General features: G+C 37.3%; 1 protein-coding gene and 1 long non-coding RNA gene across 13 annotated transcripts in view; one reads left to right on the forward strand and one right to left on the reverse strand.

Moving 5' to 3' along the window:
- The window catches only part of BIRC6 (baculoviral IAP repeat containing 6), a 178,948-nt gene extending 157,756 nt beyond the window's left edge, over positions 1–21,192 (forward strand). For all 7 annotated transcript variants that reach the window (XM_083829054.1, XM_083829056.1, XM_083829059.1 and 4 more), the window contains 8 exons: positions 4,820–4,965; positions 5,785–5,895; positions 7,086–7,303; positions 7,925–8,086; positions 10,219–10,296; positions 16,803–16,991; positions 19,341–19,475; positions 20,511–21,192. In XM_083829054.1, the coding sequence (XP_083685180.1) occupies positions 4,820–4,965; positions 5,785–5,895; positions 7,086–7,303; positions 7,925–8,086; positions 10,219–10,296; positions 16,803–16,991; positions 19,341–19,475; positions 20,511–20,690 (1,219 nt within the window). In that variant the 3' untranslated portion in view covers positions 20,691–21,192. The remainder of the gene's footprint in view (positions 1–4,819; positions 4,966–5,784; positions 5,896–7,085; positions 7,304–7,924; positions 8,087–10,218; positions 10,297–16,802; positions 16,992–19,340; positions 19,476–20,510) is intronic.
- The window catches only part of LOC310896615, a 30,338-nt gene continuing 26,301 nt past the window's right edge, over positions 19,367–23,403 (reverse strand). For 5 of the 6 annotated variants that reach the window (XR_014581669.1, XR_014581670.1, XR_014581671.1 and 2 more), the window contains 2 exons: positions 22,926–23,015; positions 21,545–21,608 (listed from right to left, as the gene is read on the reverse strand). This is a non-coding gene — a long non-coding RNA (uncharacterized lncRNA). Of the gene's footprint in view, positions 19,502–21,544; positions 21,609–22,925; positions 23,016–23,403 lie in introns of those variants that run through there. The other variant, XR_014581668.1, reaches the window with a different exon arrangement.

The following is a 23,403-nucleotide window of genomic DNA, read 5'->3' on the forward strand; positions in this document are numbered from 1 at the left end:
TAAAATAGAAAAGAAAATCATATTTGACCTCTGTGTAATCAGTTTCCAGTATAAATATATGTGTAAATCTCTCCACCATGATTACTTTTTTCGTTGTTGTTGTTGTTAATCTGGTCATCTGTTGGACAGCCTCGGATTTAATGGGCATGGAAACCTGTGTCTTCTCACATCACTTCCCTAAGCTGAAGTCTGAAAAGTTTCTTTGTCAGAATGGCACATGACCGTTGCTACTTGTAAGCTCTTTTTATTTCGGCAAAATAAAATATGATATTATTAGTTCTTCAGTGTTAGCTTAGGATCTGAAAACTAAGAATAGCTCTTCAGGCACAATCAGTATTATTTTAATAACTTGCGAATTTCATTTTAAAATTATGATTGGTTCAGTTACATATCTATATAACTTTCTTGTGTTATTTTGATATATCCCTGGGTGTTTTAAGCATAATACTGTTTGTCTCTAAAGCAGTGTAGAGACAAGGATGGAAACACCAACAGCCTGAACAGCCTGGAATCACTGGGGTGGAAGGTTTTAATTCTCAGCCTTCTAGCTGAAGGTTTGCCAGCAACATAAGCAAGTGTTGGCATGAATTTCTTAAATGGGACAATCTGCTGCCCTTTTTAGGTCAAACGCCAGAAGAACAACATAATTATGGGATCTGCTTTCAAAGACAAAATTTTCCTTTATCTGAACAGCAGTGCTACTTGCTTGCCTACCAAATGTCACTTGCATGTTGGAACAAGACTGTCCACTTCGATCAAGGGGGACAGTTTGGTTTTGGATTCCAGTTAAGCATTCGGTTTCGTTTACTTTCAAATGCCATAACACTCTATTGGAAAACAGGAAACCTCAGGATAATGGAGCAGAATGAGATGCTCATTCCTAAATTTGATGAGGCAGATAGGGTAGATGAGGCATTTTCCTTGCTATGTCTTTTCATTGTCTTCACTGTTACCTTGCAGAACTTCTTTGAGTAACAGTGCATTTTGCAAACAACAATTTCCTTTCTAATTGGATCCTAAGAATCCGTGTTTTTTATTATTATTTTTTAAAGACAAAACCTCCGTCACTTTTTTTGCTGCACTCTCAAGGTCATGTTCAGAGTTAATGGTTGGTTGCAGGGACCAGTCCTGCAGCCTTTACTGGTTTGAAATGCTTCAGTTTAGTGTCTGTAAATACAGTGCTGGAAGCCCCAAGGAGTGTGGGGAGCCACCTCAGAGGAGACTGCTTGCTTTTGACAGTGCTTTATTTGCAAAGGCATATTGCTTGTTTTGCCTAATTTTAGTGGATGGGTCTAAGAGTCTGTGGATTACTGAAAGGAACATGCATGTTTGGTGCATGTGGAAGCCCACGGAAGGCAGGGGGCCATTAGTGCAGGAGGCTGCCATGGCTGCAAACGTTTTCCCAACAGAGTGAGCGTCAGCATAAAACTGAGTGGAACTGCCTTACAAGCAGCATCTCTGCAGTACAGAGGGGCTGAACGGTTCACTGCCTTTACTTTGTGAATAATTTGATAAATGTATCACTCCATATTACCACGTTTACCTCTAAGTACCTGGCATGAGTGAGTAACTGCAAGTATTGGCTTTAAAAATTAAAGTTGCCTTGGGAGTGTATCGTTCATTATTCATTTATCACAGTGTGAAAAGAAGGCTGTCATCTTCCAGCACAAGCTAAATTAATGGCTTAAATTATTAGCATGTACACTGCTGTCTCTTCTAGCAAATATATTAGTTACTGTCATCCCTTTAAACACGAGCTGACATGAGTTTGTCTGCATTTCTTCAGTGGTTGAAAAGCTGCAAAGGGAAGGTTTTAAGTCCTAAATAAATACTTGGCTGCTCCTCCACTCTAACGTTTAGATAAAGGTTTGGCCTGCATCAAATAACTGAGACATTTTGCTCCACGCAAAATCTTGGAGGAAAGGAATACACAGTGTAGCAAAGATACGTAAATATTTTCTAAAAATAGAGAAAATGTACAGCAAAATAGTTATATGGTTATATTTTCTACCCTAGTTTATTATTTATGGATATTATTTGGTTTTGTTTCTTCGGAATACCATTGAAAAACGTGTAATTGCAGCTCAGGAATTTGATAATGCAGCTAGTTTACCTGCATACATAAATTTATATGCAGGCTGCTACAATGCGGGGAAGACTTGAAGGATCCTACTGCCCTTATCACTTCTATGAATGAGGAGATGAAATACCAAAACTCAAGTTTTTTGGGGAGAGCATGTACCATTCCCAGCAGCTCCCCATCTCCAGTTAGAATCTTCTTGGCCTTCTGAGGTGCTTGTGTATGGCACACAGCTTGGAGAGAGCTCGCTGCGGCTCTGAATCCAGGCGGGATTGCAGCAGCAGTGCAGGAGAGGAGATGGTACCAAGAAGGAAGGACAAATTTTCCTCAGCTAATAATTCGTTTTGTCCTTGTTACACCTGCTCACGAAATGGGAGAATGGTCACCAGAGTGTTTTTTTTCTTTAGCATACAAAATATCATGGGTTTCAGATTATGCTAAGAAGTAGGTTTGGGGACCAAAATACCATCTTTGGCGTTGCTGCAGATTCGTCACAGGAGTAATGTTTGCATGGCTCTGAAAGTCCTGCTTCTCACCTCCAAGACCAGACCCAACGGAGCCGTGTTGTACGTACGTGTTACTTGGGATCCATCCAGCAGGCTTCACAGGCTTTTTCTACATGTACCGAGATTCTTCTGTGCACCAGTTGTATGTGAAGCCCATGGGGCTTTAGATTATGTTTGCCTCACCCATTTCATAACCATCTTTGGATGGAAACTGTATAGACTTTTATATTTTCCACACCAAGTTTGTTTTCAGCATCAGAGGTAGAATCAAAATATTCTTTGTGTGCTCATGTGTTCGCTGTCAGTAAGTCAGTATGTCTGTAGGAGGTCTTATGCATGTGGTTAAGCATTTTGTCTAATGAGACCAGTACCTTAATGTTTTGTTTCTGAGTCTAAGGAGGAGAAAGCTGGTAGTCTAAATTGTAAAACCACAGGGCAGATGAAAGCCCTTCAAGATAACTGTCTTGAAATAAATTTGTAATAATTAACATTGCTTTCTGTATCTCTACTAATTACATTTTCACTGCTTTTCAGGCACCCTTCTCTTCTATAAGCCAGTTGACATTTCATTTTAACCAAAATTTCTCCAAGGGTTCTGTAGCAAAGAGCTTAAGGGTTCTACATCAATAGCAAGCAGTGCTAAATCTGTACGCCCTTCTTGGGACTGATGGCTGTAGCACGTCTCTGATGACTGTCGTGTCAGGTATCACTGAGGTTTAGTGGGCTTAAATATACATATCAAACCTTAACAGGCTATTTAAAAAATCTTAGCCTAGATTTCCCCAAGGAAAAAGACAGCGATAACGATTTGGGAAAGTGTAAATGGGAGAGGCAGCTACTGCTTCTTTTTCTTCAACTATTTCTTAAACTCTACACTGTTTGGCTTTGATGCTTTCCTCCTAACTGGGAATACTTGAAAGTTCACTATTGCTTGAAGTCAGCAATGGGCTGACATTAGGTTGGATTAAATCTGGAACAGGGAAACTGGACCAAGCTGCAGTAATGAAGGTTGTTATTAATGCACTCTAGGGATGTTCTCGTTTGATTAGGTATGGTACAAAGACTTCCATTATTAATGTAATCACCTCTATTGAGTGCTATAGAAGTTCATTATTTATGCATGATTTTGGTCTAGATCAAAATACAGAAAGCATATTGTAGTTGACAGTGGCTAAAATATATGTTTGGAACATCAAAGCATTGCATTGCTAATTTTTCTTGCATAGATAGCTTTGTTTTGCTTCTGGGTATGGTAACAGGAAAGAAAACCGGTGCTTCTTGGCTGTCTATCTTGATTGGATCTTAAAACGAACAAGTGCTGTTAAAATATTTACAGAAAGTGGGGGGGAAGGCTTGTTAGCATAAAAATCTCTCTAAGTTTTGCAGGATAATAATGTAAATTTGTGCTAGCTCTTAAGTTCTCAAATTCTAAAAAATTAAGGTGTTTAAATTGACATTTTAATTTGCAATGCATCAAGTATAAATATATAATATAGAAGCCATCTACATTTGTAAGACTTAGAATTATGCTATATTAAATTGCTTAATGAAAGAAAAGTTCTTATCTTTTATAGTCCAGAAGAGAAATGCAGAGAGAGACAAACGTCATTTTTAATTCTGGTAATGCCTACCTTGTAGGTCGTAGACATACTGTAAATTTTGACTAGAAGATCAATCTCCTAGCATTTTACCGTGAGTGTATCTTAGAGAATTGTTCATGTATTGTGGAATAGGAAAAAGTACCATATTACCTATTTAAGTATTGACTTTACACCGGGATCTGTGTGGGTGGATGAAGTGCGCATTCATGACGTGATTTTTGTTATATTGATTTTGGAAGCTTCTCTAACACTTTTTGAAAGTGTGCAAACATAAAGTCGGCATGCAGTGTAACTACCAGAATTACTAAATGGTTGTAGCAAGAAACTAGTATAGTTGTATCACGGGCTTTGTCTTCACATTTTTCCTCTTTGTATCAGTTGTACTTCTGTTTGTCAAATCAAGACTGTATGTTCAGTATTGTCACAGCTGATTGCTACATTAAGTAGCATTAACCTGGATACCTGATTAACCTAGAGATACATAGAGACATTCCATTTCAGAACATTTGCTTTTATCTTGATCTTTGATATTTTCCGTGTTGACAAGCATGCTTAGTACTGTCTAATTTGTTGAAAAATATTCTCTCATGCTATATCCTTTTTTTTTTTCCAATTAAAAAAAAAAAAATCAGGTCTAAAAAAGATAAAGCTAAAGCCGGAGTAAAACCAGATGCTTCTGATCAAGAACCAGAGGGACTCACACTTTTGGTACCAGACATACAGAAGACTGCTGAGATAGTTTATGCTGCTACCACCAGCTTGCGCCAGGCAAACCAAGGTAAAATAGAAATACCCTTAGAAATACTGTGATTATTTGTAATGCATTCATGAGCAGATAACTTAAACATTGGTTTAAAAGCAAGAGAAAAGACTTTCTCCTGTCCCCAGTCACCGACTACATTTTCAAATGTAGTCATTTGGACCCTTGTGTTAGTTTTAAATGTTAAAATCAGAATATAGAATAATTCAAGTAAGTTGGAGCACATCTCACAAGTTTCAGCACAATTAAGTAGTACGTCTTTTTTCTCATCAGAAGATGAGGTACGTGACCTTTAGTTGTAAGGCTTTTGGTATGAGAAGCAAACCTTCTGAATTAGTATAACTAAATGCACAACAAAAATATAAATCATGGATTGAACCTGCAGACAGTCAACCATCTGGTTGTCTAGTAAAGAAAACTAAAGATTAAGTAGCTTAATTAGTAGGAGACGATATTATCAAGGAGTATATAACCAGCTCCTGATTTTGGAGAGTGCATGAAAAACACTTGCATGAGTGTCCATCCACACAAGTATATGTCAGACTTGCTTATGAAAAATCATTAGAAGAATCAATAAATTAATATTCATAGCAGCAGTAGTCATTAATTATTTCTGGGCTGAGATAACAATCTTTATTTACTTTAAGCTGTTCAGGTAATGAAAAGTAGTAGTTAGAAAAACAGATTTGTACGCTCTGAGTGATCCCCAGTTTTCAGAATTCTCTGCAGACACTATCATCATGAAGTGTCATTTTGAGTTAAATAATCCCCAAACGGTTGGCATACTTGTCTCAAAATTACATTAACTACAAATAATCATCACATTTCATATAACAGAAAAGAAGATGGCTGAATACTCCAAAAAGGTGGCTGTGAAGCCCAAACCTCTGTCTGTTTTACGCTCTCTTGAAGAAAAGTATGTGGCTGTCATGAAAAAACTCCAGTTTGGTAAGTTGAGAAGTGTGAATGTTTGTATTTTAGAAAGCAGATACCTAAAAAAATATGTAATCTTTTGCAATTAATCCCTATTTTTTTAAAAAGTGATTAGCTTTTTGCATATGTCATGACCACTGATACTTTTCACACATGGAAAATTATACAAGTCTGTATTTTCAGGTTACAAACTAATGCGCTCATTGAACAAATATGGAATATATTATGAATACACTAGATGAATTCAAGGGACCAGTCACAAAATTCAGTGATGGTGTTCATATTTTCATTTCTGTAATGATTTGTGACTTTTTTAGTCCTCAAATTCTATTGCAGTATTAGTAAGGTTTTCTTAAACTCATAAAAGTTTATATAGATGTTTGTTAAAAGTACAACTTTTTTTAATGGAATAGAATTCAGATCAAAATGTGTGTTTAAAGTAAAATGAAACTTGTAAACTTCATTCTGTCCTTTTATGAAGCTCATTATGTTGCATTTGGAAAACATGATGAGAATTGGTTCTCATTTTGGCCATAAAGGGAACATGTTTAAAAAAATTCAAGAACTACTACTAGTGTATCGTCTAAATAGAGTTATAAATTTATTGCAGAAATACGTTTTATACATATTTTTTTTGAACTGCAGTGACAGCATTTGCAACCACATTTCTTTGCTGTTGTATTTGTAAGGGATTTTCCTCCCAAATGTTTGTGGAGTTGTATGCCAAGAATACACAGGTAGGAAAGTTTGTAATGGTAGCCTTGCACCCTGGCAGCCAAGCTGCAGATTTTGCATAGTTAGTGACTAAAGAAAATTAGCTATAACTTTTTATGATCTTTTAATAACATTGCAACCACCACACAATTAAATACTGTTGGTGCTCTGTTTCATGCTGATTCTCTTATTAGCATTTTTTTGTATTCAGAAGTATCATTGTATGCCTGGTCTGGAGTAACTGGTAGCTTTCCAAATCAGAAATGGTGTACGTTGGACAAGTTGCGTATGAATGCTTGTACATTTGCTGCAGGAATTCATTCGACCCAGCACTGGTAATGCTTTGTTTTCTGTGAGCACTGTTAACTCACAAAATACGTATTTTCATGATGTAAATTAAACTTTACAGATTTTAATACTCAGAATGTTAAGGCTGACCCATTAGTAACTTCACGGTTTTCCTGATGCAATAAAATTTTCTTCTCTTCTAGACACATTCGAAATGGTTTCTGAAGACGATGATGGAAAATTGGTTTTTAAAGTAAATTACCACTACATGTCTCAGGTAAAAAATGCAAGTGATGCCAACAGTGCTGCCAGAGCCCGACGTCTTGCTCAAGAAGCTGTGACTCTTTCAACATCACTGCCTCTCTCATCTTCATCCAGTGTTTTTGTACGTTGTGATGAGGAGCGGCTTGACATTATGAAGGTGAAGTTATTTTTATTTCCTTCTTTCAGCTGGGTGTAGAAGAAAAACCAAAAGTATTTCATGTAGTCTGATCCTGATTTCGCAGTAACTTGGCGGGAGTGGGGGGGTCCATCTCCCAACCAAGGACACTTAACTTTTAGCCAAGGACACTTAACTTTTGTTAGCCAAAGAGACTTAACAGGACATGGTTCATTCTTCTGCTGCTGTTCTGAAGTGAGAAGTTTTGTTTTGCTACTCGATTGTGGTCAAAGGTTATCTTTGCATACTACAGTTTAAGTCAATTAAAAGCAGTAGGTATGGAGAAGTACACTGATTGTCTCTGGACATGCAGTTTGAAGACAGAATTGAATTAGTAACATGCAATAGGAGGTAGAGTTAGCTCCTTTCATTTTGCTTTCCATTTGTAGTCTGTCTGAAGAAATGGACATTAGCTGAGAGCTTCACTTATCCAGAATATTGAAGTGAACAGACTGATAGCCTGCATATGATGATGATGCGTACAGTGTTTTCTGCAAAGTAGCATGTGGAAATTAAATGTTTCATATAACTTAGAAAAATCTCAACAGGGTGACAAATGTAAGGGTTCTTTTTGAAAACTGTCTCCTTTTTTTACAATGGTAGGTTCTCATTACTGGTCCCGCAGACACCCCTTATGCAAATGGATGCTTTGAATTTGATGTGTATTTTCCACAAGACTATCCTAACTCCCCTCCACTCGTGAATCTGGAAACAACTGGAGGCCACAGTGTGAGATTTAATCCAAACCTCTACAACGATGGCAAGGTAGGTCATCTTCACTCTTGTGCACACACATAACAAAGAAGTGAAACTGATGAAACTTGTCTGTTTTTGTTCCTTTGTGGTTTTGTGTCCTAACTATGATAATTCTGAACTTCCAAGATAAAATAGTTGAAGAACAGGGGACCAAAGGCCTTCCTAGCCCAGCATCTTGCCTTTACCTGTAAGGAAAAAAACATGACCAAAAAGGTGATTTTTCTAGAGCGAGGCATATTTTGTACTCGGTTTGGTAAACCTGGCAGTGTTCCCCAAATGCAGGTCATTCATCTGGATGCTTTGTGATAGTGTGGAGAGTGGACTTGCCATCTTAAAGCTGCAGCCAGTACTGGCTGCCTGTGGGAGAGCATTAAGAGAAGGGCACGTGCTGAGCAGCACGTTCCCAGCCTCCATCAGTGTAATAGGCCCCTTGGTGAAAACAGTGGCCACTTTGTCCAGTGACATTTGGAAACCTTGCGTGTCTTCATCTACAGTGCTGCACAGGAGTGAGTTCTGCTGCTACACATTGCTGTAGTAGCTACTTTTACATTTTTGTTAAAATTCATGAAAATTGGCTCTTAAATTACTATTAATTAAAATATACAGGTATGGGTATTAGGCTGAGAGAGGTATTGTGCACTCTCTGATTTTAGAGGTGCTTGTTTGTTTTTTTCCTTTTACAGTCAAACGAACAGCCACTCCTGATGTACTGGAGAAAGGTGTTTTGTTAAAGCTGGTCTTCAAACTGAATTGAAAAGTGGTCTTCAAACTGAATTGAAAAATGATTTAACAGTTTCAAATGGGAATGACCTCTTTTCTGAATGATTTTAGAGATAATTTATTTTGTAAAGCCTTTATCAGCTGGACTGGACCAAAAAGCAAGTAATTTTGACCTAGAAAAATGTTCTTTTCCACCCTCCTTGCGAAATTAACCAGGCAGAAATCTATTTTGGCTAGCTAAGGTAACCAGAATCCTTTCCATGGACAAAGTATGCTTCAAATCAGCCACAACCAAATACACTTGCCAAGTGCCCTGTCTCTCTTGCCATGCAGAAGTGATTTTTCTTAAAAGAAGAAAAAGAGATTCCTTAATCTCGATATCCTTTTAAAAAAGAAAATGTAACTCTAAAATAAGGATGGAATAACTGTTTTTCTTAAAAAATACTAAAATAATATTAAAAGCTGAAGAAAATTAGGGGTCCCTCCCAGCACTCCAGTCTCCTTGGTATGGTACAGTTCATTCTGAAGGTTCCAAAAACCTGACAGAAAGTCAAGCACATACCAGGGAAATGCAACTTGTATTTATACAAAAAATAAGCACACAGGAAATTCTACAAAGCTACAGAAATGGCTAGCTGTATGTCTGCACTGAAGTCTAGACCCACAAAACAGCTTTGGCTGTATCAGTGTAGCATTCCTTCAGCTTTTTTTAATGCAAAAAAATTATCCATAGACTAACGTTTTTTCTCATTTTCCACTCTTTCATGGGTTCCCCTTGCAGAAGCTGTAATGTTCCTTTTGAGTTTTACAACGGGTTTTCTTTTAACACAGACACAGAACGTAATTCAAACTGGAGAGTCATGGTGCATACTCTCCTCTGAATTTCTTCTATTTTGTCTCATTACATTCCCTCGCTTCGATTGTTCAATTTTGTGATAAGGTTGAAGAACTCTCTGGGCTTCACTGCAAAAATCCATATCGGTCATAAGAGTTAATGAATGTTTTCAGTTCCTTGTTAGTCTGTGTGAAAGAGAGCATCTTTGAAATGCTTAAGCAGAATGATTTTCTTTAGAAACAATAATGACAAGTGTTAAAAAAGTATCGAAAGAGGAATGTAGAAAATCAGATATTAATGATTCATTTATTTTTGGAGCCACTAGAATCTGTAAGTTTTCCTTGAAGACAAGTAATGTAACTTGTTTTGTTCATTTATTAGCATGCCGTTTCTCCTCATCCACATTATTTTTGTGCTTTCATTTCAAATTAGTATCATAGCAAATAACTTAATTCTAAAAGTCAAATATATACAAAAGTTTGACAAAAAAAAAAACACAACTTAATGCAGTGTAAACATGTTGTTCTGCCCAAGCAGAACAAGTTTATTATATTTGTCTGAGACAATAATAATATCACCTTTTCAGGTGTGTTTAAGCATACTAAACACGTGGCATGGAAGGCCAGAAGAGAAATGGAATCCCCAAACATCAAGTTTTTTGCAGGTGAGCATTTCTTCTTTCTCTTCAGTGATCTGTCCATCCTAAGAGTTTCTCTTCTCGTGCTTTTAAACCAGAATTTTCTTTCTCAAATAAGCATAAAGAAAAGTCCAGAAAATGTGCTATTGTGACATCTCTTTTCTGTCACTGGTAGCAGCAGTTTCATCTGAAATTGTCTAGGCCATATTTTTCAAATGGACTTGAGCTTGGTCCACCTACGTATCAGGTCAACAAGCAAGGTCTGATCCAGAAGCTGTGTTAATAAGAGTTGCTATCTAGAAGGTTAAAAGCTGCCAAAATCAGCCTGATTTCCAAGGAGTCCAGACCACGGGAGAACAAATTTGCATCAGATTCATGAATGAGGGTAGATGCATCTACACACTAGTCTTCAGTGAACAGTGAAGGAACTGTGGGGAAGTTCGTAAAAGTTAGATGTCATTTAAATGTGCTGTTGTTACAAGGATGAAATTAATATGTTGGGTATGTCCAGCACTGAGTCATTCTCCGTGCCTCTTTAAGATGGATTTTTTTCTTCCTCATGTAAACATCCTTTCATTGTACCAGCAGCTGTGGTGGGTTCTTTATTTACTTACATCCAGGCAGTTACATTTAGGAACTATAATTGGACTATACAAAACAGTAACATGAATTTGTCAGGATCTACACTGAAAACTCATAACATACAAAACTCCCAGGCCATGTCCTTGTTCAAACATTTTCTTTTATCTGTAAATGATTATGGTGCTGCAAGGTGGAGAAAAGCTGCCTTCCTCCTCCCTGTATTTAACATGAGAAGTAGAAGTTTTGTGATGGATATTTAAATCTCTTTCTAGGTATTGTTTATACTGCATTAGTAGTTTTCAAATTGCACAGCAATATATAAGCACATATATTGCCCTTTACATTTGTACTGGTAACGTAACAAAATACGTAGCTATTTAAGACAGCCATCATGCATTGTAGGTGATTTTGGTATTCCGGGGCAGTAGCTACACGCTTCCAGATTTTTAACTCGGGGGATTCACCACCACAGACAAAAAAAGCTTATGTAGGCTTATCTTACCACAGAGTTTCTGTTGGAGATGTAATCTGCAATGATCTTCATTACCCAGAGACCCTATTCAGTTGTATTGAGACCTTGCTTTTGTAAACAACTTTAGTAAAGCCAATCCTGAAACTTAGCAGTTCTAAAGCCTGCCATGCGGATGACTCTGAGGAACGTGTAGTAAGTACTGCAGTCTGACTTCACTCAACCATTCTTTAGCTTTAGTTGTACTGGATGCCATTTTCTCAGTAACAGTTCTTTGAAACATCAAAATTTGCCAGAAATCATTTGTTTACTGCTATAAAAATCTACAGTTCTGTCTTCTCAGAACAATAATAAATCATCAAGTCTTAGTTTGTCTTTTAAGCTTTTTGCAAGCTATGCTGGTGAAACAGCAGTGTATTCCTGTAGATCATACCTGTTATTGGTGACTGAGAAGATTTTACTCATTTTCTTCACCTGTTCTTTCTTCAGTTACAAACTGCTCCCTAGCATCAAGTTTTACCAGTTAGTTCCTCTAGGTAAATTGGAGTACTGACTTATTTGATCTTTAACGATGGGCTTTTGATTGCAAAAACCTATTTATGAGGAACTTCAAGACTTTGCTGAAGAGGTTCCTAGAGCAGTAAGCTTCCAAGTTGAGTGACCCAAGAAGTCTTTATAAGATCAGCTGTTACCAATGTTCTTAAGTTCATGATAGGGTTTTATGTGCCAGTTATTTTGGCAAGATCCATGTAATTACTGTACAAACTGATCCAGTTGGTTGCATGGTGCTTTGTTTGCCGCCTTGTTTTTGACAGCGTGACAAGCCACTTCACATTACTTAAAACACATCAAAACAGCTATATAGTACTTGATTCTGATTATTGCTGTGATTGGGCAGGAATACTTTGCTGGTAACAACAAAAAATAGAGGTGTGTGCTAGCAAGCTATCAACTCAAAAGCACGTAGTCATTTGATTGACTTAGTTGTCATGTGAAGCAATGTCTCACTTACTACATAGAGAAATCTAGACCTTTGGACTTCTCTTAGTTTTCTCCTAAGGTGGCCAGTGGAGGTTGCTCTGGTGGGTGGCGTCCCTGCCCATGGCAGGGGGGTTGGAACAAGATGATTTTTGAGGTCCCTTCCAACCCGAGCCATTCTATGATCATACTATAGCAAGCAAAAGATCCAAGTGTGCAGAAAGCATGCTACGTGCCTGAAAGTAGCTGGCTAGTTTTATGTCTATTTGTAAAATAGAAATACCACCCCCTTTCTTTTTTCGAAAGACAACCCCACTGGCCACATTAGGAGAAAACTAAAATAAGTCCAAAGGTCTAGATTTCTCTTTCATTATTATTCAGTATAATAAAGACAATCCTTATAAAAACATTTTGAAAGACTGCTCTGACTGCATGCTCTAATAAAGAACAGTGGCTGGTGGCCACTGTGAGATAGCAGTATAGTGTACGAAAAAGCCTTGCAAGTACATTTAAGTTTTGATGTTTTGTGTAATACCTCTCTATAAAAACAACATTTAGGGAACAGGAACTCTGATTTTTGTTTTGCCAGGTACTGTAGTTTTCTACAGAGCCATATAATTAGCATTTGGAAATGAGTGCAAAGCATAGTGCCAATTAAGATAGCTTTCACAGGTATAACAGACTCAGTTATGTCTGTGAAACAGCTAAAACTGTTTAGTGAAACACAGTCTGCTGCAGTTATGGTCTGCCACCAATCCTCACTTCGGTGCTTGGCTTACATATATGAGTCTTAGTAATAAATTCTGGAGGTCATATAGGGTGAGTTACAGGCCAGGTTTAGTCTTGTAGATTGATGTTTTTGTGGCTCTAAAAGGTGATTTCATTTTCTTCAAGACTTCTAGATAGCCTTGGCACACCAGAAAAGAAACACAATCCAGTAGGCAGGTTCTTCAAAATGCTCTTTACAGACAGTATTCCTGTTGGTCATGTCTTGAAGAGTGGCTATTGATTGTCCAAAAGTCCGTGAGGAATAAATCTGAAGAGGCTTAAAGTGTAGCTATTCTGTCTTCAGTAACAATCAGTGTTAAAATTAGTCCTGAATTTATCAGGATATACTAAGTTATGATAATTGACTAAACAGCCCTTAATGTTTTCAGCTTTATGCCATAGAAATGTGTTGAGCAATAAGCACATATATAAAGCAAAACAAAAACTTGCAGTGACTTTTTCAGGGTCCCTGTGGCACTTTCTCAATTTATTACTTGGAGCAATAGTTTCATAGTACAAGGTACATATTCTGTTCCACATCCTAGAAGACTGTACAGTTTCTGTTTCAGCATAGTACAACTGCATACCTGGACTTCAGCAGAAGAGATTTCAACTTGTTCAGGAATCAGCTTTAGAGAGCTGGTTATCAGACCCCTAATGGTTCAAGAACGGTCTATTCCAGTGTGTGGAAGTTGAGCAAGAGCAGTAAAAAGCCAGCATGGGTAAATAAGGAACTCCTGCCTAAGCTCAACTGCAAAAAGGAAGTCCACAGAAGGTGTAGGAGGGGATGGGCTACACGCGAGGAATATAAAGACATTAGCCAAATTTCTTGGGAAAATCAAAGCTTAGCTGGCATTGATAATTGCAAGGGATATAAAGAAGGACTTCTTGTTAAGTATGCTGGCAGCAAAAGAAAGCCTTAAGAAAATGTGGTCCTGCTGCTCAATAGGACAGGAAGCCTAGAGACAAAGGACATGGAAAAGGCAGAGGTAATTCCTTCCTCAGTCTTTAGGGCTAAGATTTGTTTTCCCCTGTCTGTGAGCCCCTACAAGGAAGGTCTATGAGAAAGAAGGATTACCCACAGCAGAGGAAATAAGTATTCATACCAAGTTCATGATCCGCAAGTTCATGGAACAGAATCTCTTGCATCCATGGCTGCTGAGGGAGCCAGCCAATGTCATTGCAAAAACACCATCTCTGATCTTTGAAAGGTCAGAACAACCATGGGAGCTTCCTGAAGGCTGGCAAACATTACATGCATCTTCAAGACAGGCAAAAAGGATGGTCTGGGGAGCTACAGGCTGGTCAGCAACACTGGAGTCCTTGGGAAGATTATGGAGCAAATCCTCCTGGAAGCTATTTTCAAGTACATGAAAGAAAAGAAAATTACAAAGAACAGCTAATGTGCACTGGTGTGAATACAGCCTGTCTAATCTACTCCTCTTCTACAGTGAGCTGACTGGCTCTGCACAACGGTTGAGCAGTGGATATAGCTTACTTTGACTTCAGCAAAACCTCTGATCAAGTCTCCTTTAGTACCCTTGTAGCCAAATTGGTGAGATGTGAATTATACTATATGGGGTAAAAGTGGCTGGACCAATGGCAAAGAGATGAGGAAGATGTAAAGAAGAGGGAGCCAGACACCTCTTAAAGGTGCAGAGCAACAGGAAAAGTCACAAGATGGGACATGGGAAATTTTGATTAAGTACTAGGAAAAACTTTTTCACTGTGAGGGTGATCAAAGACTAGGATAGGTGAGGTGTCCAAGAGAAATTGTGGAATTTCCATCCTTGGAGATCTTAATGTTTGCTCTCCCTACAAGGGACAAATAGGACTTGGAGATCTAAGCTGTAGTTCCTTACATAGTGTAACTTTCCCAAGATTCAACTTTGTAATCAAGAGATGAATTGAAGTTTGGAATGATAAAACTGATGTAGAAAGGTATTAGGAAACCGCATTTTTAATGAAGTACTTTTTCTTAGATTAGTATGCTAGATTTGGTTATTAGAAATCTCATACGGCATTTAAACTTAACATGCTAACATTTTTTAGAGCTTGAGATTGAAAATAGTAAGAAAGCTGTTGGAAGTGGTCCCCCCCACATACTGGGAGAAAAAAACACTTTGTAGCTTTTAAATAGAAAACAGCTGGAGGACTAAATAAATTGCTTGGAAAGAATCAAGTACTACATGTTTTTTCTGGCTCAAAGATTAAACTATTGTCAGACCACCCAAAATGCTCCTGCAATTAACTTTTCTGACCCAAATGAAACTGGAAAATTGGTTTAGAGTTTCTCATTCATTACAATTATAATACAGAGTAACAACTGCTTATTAAGGCTAAGAAAGTACAATGCTGCATAGTGTCAACTTTCTCTACCATAGCTATTTAAAAATTATATATTAAAGTATAAAATTCAAAAAAGCAACACCCAACTAGTTCCAGACACATGTAAAGGCCACAGATCGCTCAAACTCCCCAGGTGTCTCAAGTCTTGGACCTGAAATACTCTACATGGGCTTTGAATGTGTACATTACTCCTCTGCCTTTTAGTGTCGTAAATGACCTCTTTCTTGCTGGGACCTGATTTGTGAGGAACATTTTTTTCTATATGACTGTATTTCTCTGCACTTTAATTTTTTGCTGTAATGCAAAATAGCCACGGCTGCTGCTAGTCCAGTATATGGCAGGCAAGGGAGACAATGTGTAGTTCTCCATCTCAGCTCAAAGGGCGATATGAGTTCACATTTCTCACTGCACAAGCATGTGCCCTATCCATCAGGGTAAAGGGCCAGATGCCCCTTCTGTACTACAGTTAAGTCACATCAACTACACAATTACAAACAGAGAGCATCATGGCACCAAGAGAAATAAGGATGTGGTTCTGTGAGGTGATGGTGGGATTAACCTGGGTCATTCACTTGCTTCTTGGCTGTTGCTTTAAAATGACTTACTTGTTTGGCATTGCATCTGTGTAGTGAATAAACACGGCAGAGAGAGGATGGAAAACTGGAATGTTTTTATGCTGGCGTTGCTACAAGAGAAAATCTGAGAGAATGCTGCTGTTAAACACAGAGCAAAACTAGCTAGTTGTTGGGACACTGCCTTGGTCACTGACGCTGTGTCTATCTGATGTAAACTGCGTGTTCTTCATGTTCCAGGAAAAAGAATGACTCTTGTCATTCATATCCAAATTCATAAGCTGGACTCCTAAATCAGGGGATGGCTCCCAGCTTTAAATTATATCTAGGCTGGAAGAGCAAGCAGCTCTAGAAACAGGTGCCCTTTTTTTTTTTTTTTTAATCTACTGCAATGGATATCTTACATGTACATATGCTGTGTGCTGGAAATGCCATTCTTAGACATACAACAAGAAATGATCAACAACTGTTGACTGAAAACTCAACAAATGCACTTTCACAAAAGGATACAATCAGAAGTCTCCCCCTTTCAATGTTTTCTTCTGCTTGTGTTTGTATTTTTGTTGTTTTTTTTAACTTAGTTTTGTCATTTTCTCAGTGTTTGAACTAAATATACATAGGACTTAAGTTTTAACCATGTAGCAATGGTTTCAGTCTGAAAGCATGGACATTTCCTACTTGCAAGTAGTGTGTATTACAAATGACACTACTTAGTCATAGAAGTGTTTTTGCATATGAGGTAAGCTAAATTAGGCATATTTGAAAAAAAGCAAATGAGTATAGTGTTTTTAATACTTATTTTTCTCTCCTAACAGGTGTTAGTGTCTGTCCAATCCCTAATACTGGTAGCAGAACCATATTTTAATGAACCAGGTTACGAACGTTCAAGAGGTACTCCAAGTGGTACCCAGAGCTCCAGAGAGTATGACGGAAACATACGACAGGCAACAGTCAAGTGGGCAATGCTTGAACAAATCAGAAATCCATCGCCATGTTTTAAGGAGGTAGGTTTTGTGAAGCTAAGTAAACTATATCTTGTTTACATCAGAGTAGTCAAGGAAACTGATCTTGTAAACATTTTTCTTGCAGTGTGTTCCTTTTCACATATGCTTTTTAATACAAGCAAAGAATCATTGTTTAGTGGAGTGTTGAAAGTAATGCAGATACTTGGAAGCATGCCTTGCACGAGATGTCTGTTTTATCCTCTTTAATCCCTGAGGCAGCTGACTATAGAGACTGAAGTGAATAAGGATTTACCTGACTTCACAGATCCCTGGGCAGTGCACAGGAACTGGTGGGACTTAGAGGCAGAAACCTGTAAGGAGGGCTGGCACACAGGTTCATAAAAAGAAGTTCATAGGGGTTGGCTCACTCTTAACGCCAGGTGGTGCCTTTCATATCACAGTGACAACTGTTGGATCAGCCTTACAATTGGGCATTCAGTGTCTCTTAATCAGCTTAGCTAACAGCGAAGTATTTTTCTAAGAAACGTGAATTTGAATCAAGTATTAGGAAACACTTTGGATATGCCAAAACAATGCAAATTGGAAAAATACTTCAAAATGACTTCCAGCCTTCACATTATTCATAAAAGGATCCATAAAAGATATCTATTCCTTTGAAAACAACTTGATAAAACCAATACTAACCTTCACCCATTTGCACTGCCTTAAAAATACTTACTTAAAAGAAACTAAGTTGTTTACGTGCCTGAAAATAGACTACAGCTCACCCGTAGTATTGTAGAATAATTTAGGGACCTCTCTCAATGTCTCTAGTCCAATTCTTTTCTCAGAGCAGCTTCAAACAGATCACAAGGATTTCAGCATACATGGCAAAGGAAAGAAGAGTGGAAGTTACACTAAGAGAATCTGTGTGAATATTAATGCAAACTGGGTGATCAAACATGAGTCATCTCATGGTACTACCAACAAATAGAGAAAAATATATTTTGCTCTAGGTTACTGAAACTACAGCCATTTCTAAGTTGAGGTCAAACTCGTGTGTTTTCCATTGGTTCCTGTGCTTTCCATTGTTTTCCTGCTAAAATATGGAAAAAGTAAAACTATTTCAGGATTATTCACACTGCTAAGTGTGATATCTGAGTAAGAAAACAGTCTCCTGTCTCTTTCTTGCTGTTGATTTTTAAAAAAAAAAAAATCCTTTGGGATGTAAAAAAAAAAATGTCCATTTAAACTACCGTGTCTTATGGCATGAGAAAACAAACATTTAACCTGCATACCAGCAGTTAAATATTTTTTTTCTCCAGGTGCTTTTAGGCACATTTCTTTAGGATAGTATGATGAAATCCTCAAGATAGCGAGAAGAAACATGAAGCTATGATAGATAACTTATATGAGGAAAAGTTCAAGGCTAAGATAGCTTGCTTTTGTGTTAAAAAACACAGTCGTGCTAGCTTAAGCATGGAGTCTGACCTAGTGCTTTATCAACTCATGAGAATTCCAATAATGTTTCTGTGAATACGTATTCCTTATCATTATGAAAAGTGGCATTTATTTTTATTGAAAAAAGGGGGGAGGGAAATTGTGCATTGGAAAACATTACTTTTTTTTTTTTTCTGATGCAGTAGCTGAATTTGCACCCAAATGAAAATACGACTCTTGAGTATTTTTATCTAAGACTAGCTTGCTGTTAAGATCTCCAGTTTTTTTGTAGGGTTGTGCTAGGAACCTTACCAATTGGATAATCATTCAGTAATACCAATGCAAAGGCATCCCAGAAGCTTAGGTCTCAGAAGGAATTTGCATCCTTCAGCTCTTACTACCTTTTGCCTTCACAAATCTGAGCTGTCTTCCCTTTGGTGTCTTAAATGACAAGTAGGCTCAGGGGATCTGAAGTGCCAGTCTGTGGGAGTTCTTCCAAACTCCATTAAGGATACAAGGAATGCATCCAGAATTTAAGTCTGTCGTGCTTTCAATATGCAGTTTTTCTTTAGACAAATAGCTACATTCTCTAACCTCTAGAGAGAGAGATGATTTTGTCAATTATGTTGCAATATTGGCAAGAACCCTCTGTGCTCAATAAAATTTCTTTAATTTTATTGTTTCTTCCAACAGGCAGAGTTCTAGAAAGCTGTTAAGACAAAGCCAACACTAAGAAGAATTTCACAACTTTGTGTGATTTGTTGTTTGTTGGTGTTTTGTTTGCTCTTTAAACTATATAGAGGCCAACCTCCACCTCTTGGTTCAATGCTGAATTATCCCCATAGTGTTTTGGTTTTTCTCCTTACATCAATTTGGGTTCACAATCCGTCTTGCAGGTTTTGTACTGTTGAAGTATATGGTTCTTAGATAACAATATTATGTTGTTTCATCCTGAATCTTTTCTTGCAGGTCATTCACAAACATTTTTACTTGAAAAGAGTGGAGATCATGGCTCAGTGTGAGGAGTGGATAGCAGACATACAGCAGTACAGCAGTGACAAGCGGGTAGGCAGGACCATGTCCCATCATGCAGCAGCTCTTAAGGTGAGACTTGCTTTTAGAATTTTGTTCTGTAAACCAAGACCACAACTGTTGATGAAACTGCATAGCAGCCGAGTTTTATAATAACAGTGATTTAAAACCAAACAACAACAAAAAACACTAACAACTTCAAAATGTGTAAACAAACTGAAGTTTGACGACTGTCATGAGATAAAGTGAATATGCAGGCCCCTTTGTTGGTATTTTTTTCTACAAGATTTTTCTTTAGTTCCTATCCTACCTATTTTTCCTGTAAATACTTATGTAAGATATAAAGGGTTGATTTTTAAGAATTGGCTTGCTTTTTGTTTATGATAAAATTGTTGTACACGTAACCTTCGCTACAAGTAGAGCTTAATTCCTGGCCAGAAAACAAACTTTTGGGATAGATAAGCACAGTTATTAAACCATGATCCATCACTTTATGCATTATCCTTTATGTTTTATCCTGTGTTCTAAAAAGTTTTATCAATATAGTTGTAATTATTTAAAAGTTTTCCTCCTTCCTAGCCAAGTATTATCAGTTGTGTATTTTGTGTCTTCCACGTGGACAACAGACCTATATACAAACTTCTTTTCATGTAATTAAAATTGTAATTTTGATTTTTTTTCCTTCCCTTGAGGAATAAGAAAAATTGTTAAGATTTCTTTTTGCTATTGCTATACCTTGTGTCCTTTGAATATGGCTGGTCTTCAACATGGAGTTACTGTGAGTTACTGGAGTTACTCTGATCACAGAGCATAGATGTAACTCAACTGCAAGTGAAATAGCATAACATTTATACTGATAAACTTATTTGCTACAGTTCTGTTTGCTGCCTTGAATTTGTCCCCAATAGCACCTGCTGGCTACTGGCAGTATAAAGAAAGTATCAATCCATAAAGGCAGAGAACTATGAGAAAAGATTATCCAAGCAGTGAAACAATACATTGAAACCCTTTCTACTTGCTCCTTTTGTTGCCTTCTATTCTCTAACACTGTGAAAAGCAATGTTTTAACTATGCTCTTCAGCACTGATTTCTTTTTTGTATATTCAGCGTCACACAGCTCAGTTGCGGGAAGAACTTCTAAAACTTCCCTGTCCTGAAGGACTGGATCCAGATACTGATGACTCCACAGAAAAATGCAGTGCCACAACAAGTTCAGAGGAGACGATGTTGCACGAACAGGTTAAACCCAGCAGCAGTAAAGATATCCCCCCTGATTTCAAGTTATGAGTTGCATTGACATGGACTTTCTAGACACAAAGGCTTTGAAGCACAAGCCAAATATGTCAATATTTGTATGTAAGAAGCTAATTATGTAATAGGCAATGAAATTGAAACTATACTATGCCCTTAAGGATATACAGTTTAATTCAAGATGATCTTTTATTTACCTGTACAAGAGTGTAAACTTTTTTGTGCTTTTATTTTTCAATTGTGAGAACCACTGATTGGTATGTTTAAAAAGTTATGTATACAAGAAATGGATAAATCACTGATATATAAGGGAAACTACCTTAGGAAAGAATGTTTACTGAATGTTTATTATTTTTTTTTACTTGTAGAGTGAGGGCGGTTGTAACAAAGAATATATATTGGTCATTCTTACAGCTACTATTTAAAGTCAGAAAATTTTCACTGAATTTGATAGATTTTACGTTTGGCCATATATTCATGCTCATATTTGATTCTAAAGAAAACCTCCTGTATACTTCAATAAAAGTTAAATGGACATGATCCCTCTTTTATGATTTACTGGTACATTTTTTAAATAAACTGCCATAAAATACGTTATAGCTGAAAACTTGCACTTGTATGACTGAATTCATTACAGTCAACGTATTTAATTTTATGCTTACTAATTCTAAAATGCAGACGAAATAAATGCACATGGTTTTACCTCATGCCAAAATCTGGACTTCTGAATTCATCTTTTGTTTAGCTAATTTATGCAAACTAACAGTATTCTAAATTTCTTAAGGGCTATTCTGGAACAAAGTCTTTTCTGTTGAAATGTCTGATTTTTACATAATGACTGTACTTTAAGTACTGACAGGGGCTAATGACATGCCATGCAGCAATCTTACCGTGCTGTAGTTCCTACTGTACAGGCTTATTTCCAATTTTATACTTGCAGCCACGGGTCCCTACCTAAAAAGAGTGAGGGATTTGGTTGATTCAATTATCGAGTCTCGCTTTTAACATAACATGCATTACTATCACTGTTCTTAATTTTTAAGTAGTCCTTGAAGGACTAAAAAGTTCATACTGGTATTACCTCAGACTAATGATCTGTTGTATTATTAATACTATAAATCAGGCAAAAAAAATCTTTTTTTGTTTTCTATTTGTTCTTTGTTTATAAGTATCACGCTGGAATTTTTTCACTTTTTGTTTTACAATGTATTATTTCTAATCATTAAAAGTGGCACCAACTGAGGTCGTGTTCTTATGCTGGTGGTTAAAAGACGTGAATAGTTCTGACCAAAGTACAATTTTTCTGTTTTGTTCATATATTGTGTTATTCCAAGGCCTAACCTGATATCACATACCTTTCAAAACAGCAACTTACACATTTCTTTGTTACTTCAGGGACTCCTTAGAAAGCAAAACAAGCAATTCTGTGCCATACGTTTATAAAACAGTTTATGCCACATAGTCAACATGTTAGACCTTTATCAGTGTTAAAACAGCACTGCAGATCTCTAGATTGGTTTTTATTTACTACTACTACTGTACAAAGGGACTGTGATATTCTTGTAAAGGCTCCAAAAGCAAAATTACCCACTAACTTGCAACTATATTTAAGTTGGTAGATTCCATTAAAGCTCTTCATTTAGTACTTAAACTCTTTTTATAAAATCCTGGCACTTGTACCAAAAAGAAACATCCAGTATAGGATTCCCCCTTATACTTAAAGATGTTTTTTAATCATTAAAAAACCCACTAGAATAAAAAAATACCTAGCTTGCATTGATCAGCCATTAATAGGGCAGATAACATGCTTGTATCATTTTCTCTAGGCTGTATTTATGGGACCAAAGCAATGCTAATGTGCAGTCACTGCTGTTTACATCTGCCTAATTAAACAGCTGCATGGGAAATTAAACTCTAATTTGTATCCACATACCAACTTTTTTGCTCCAGCCTTAGTGCTGTAGAGCAATATGGTACCAAATTAATTCACTGATTCAAGCCTTAATAACTTGCAAATATGTGAGTAAACCGTAATCCTGACAACAGATGCCAAATAGGTATTTTCAGATATATATATTTTTTTTTTAGGTATAACACAGGGTAGCTACATCACTTTGCAGTAAAATCTTACTAAATTCTGAGGCATGTTGACAACAGACATGGCTAGTTCTCATACCTCTCAAAACATCAATTTAGGCACTTCTGTGTTACTTCAGGGAATCCTTAAAAAGCAAAGCAAGCATTTTTTAACCATTTACCCTAATCATTTACCATCAAATTCAGTAGAAGCCTGTATGGGTCAAGTTCAGTGCGATGGTTAGAAATTGCGACTTGTTTTTATGATGCTTTCTTCTAGAAAATCTGGAAAAAAAGAAGTTAAATACATTCAAAAGCATAAAAGGCAAACTGCTAATCGGAGCTTTATGGAATTTTGCCCCTTGTTTGGTACTACCATAGGCCCGATTCACCACTGGCCCCCTTCCCGTGCTGTGCAGTGTGCTATCATGCACTGTCACCAGCAATGGGAACGCCTGTAGCCATCTTCCAAAGGAAGCGCACCCCGTGTCACAGCCCATAGTCCTTCCTGCAGTGTCACAGGCCAGCAGTAACACCAAGCTTCTCGCTGACTGACTCCATCTCCGCTATCTACCAAAGAGGGAACAGTGCAACAGCCACCAGTGAGATCCCGCACACTGAGAGAGCAAACCAGTCGGTACAGTCATCACTAGACATAAAGCACTTCTATTTT

Source organism: Anser anser (genome assembly GCF_964211835.1).
Source record: "Anser anser genome assembly, chromosome: 3".
In the NCBI taxonomy this organism is placed as follows: domain Eukaryota; kingdom Metazoa; phylum Chordata; class Aves; order Anseriformes; family Anatidae; genus Anser; species Anser anser.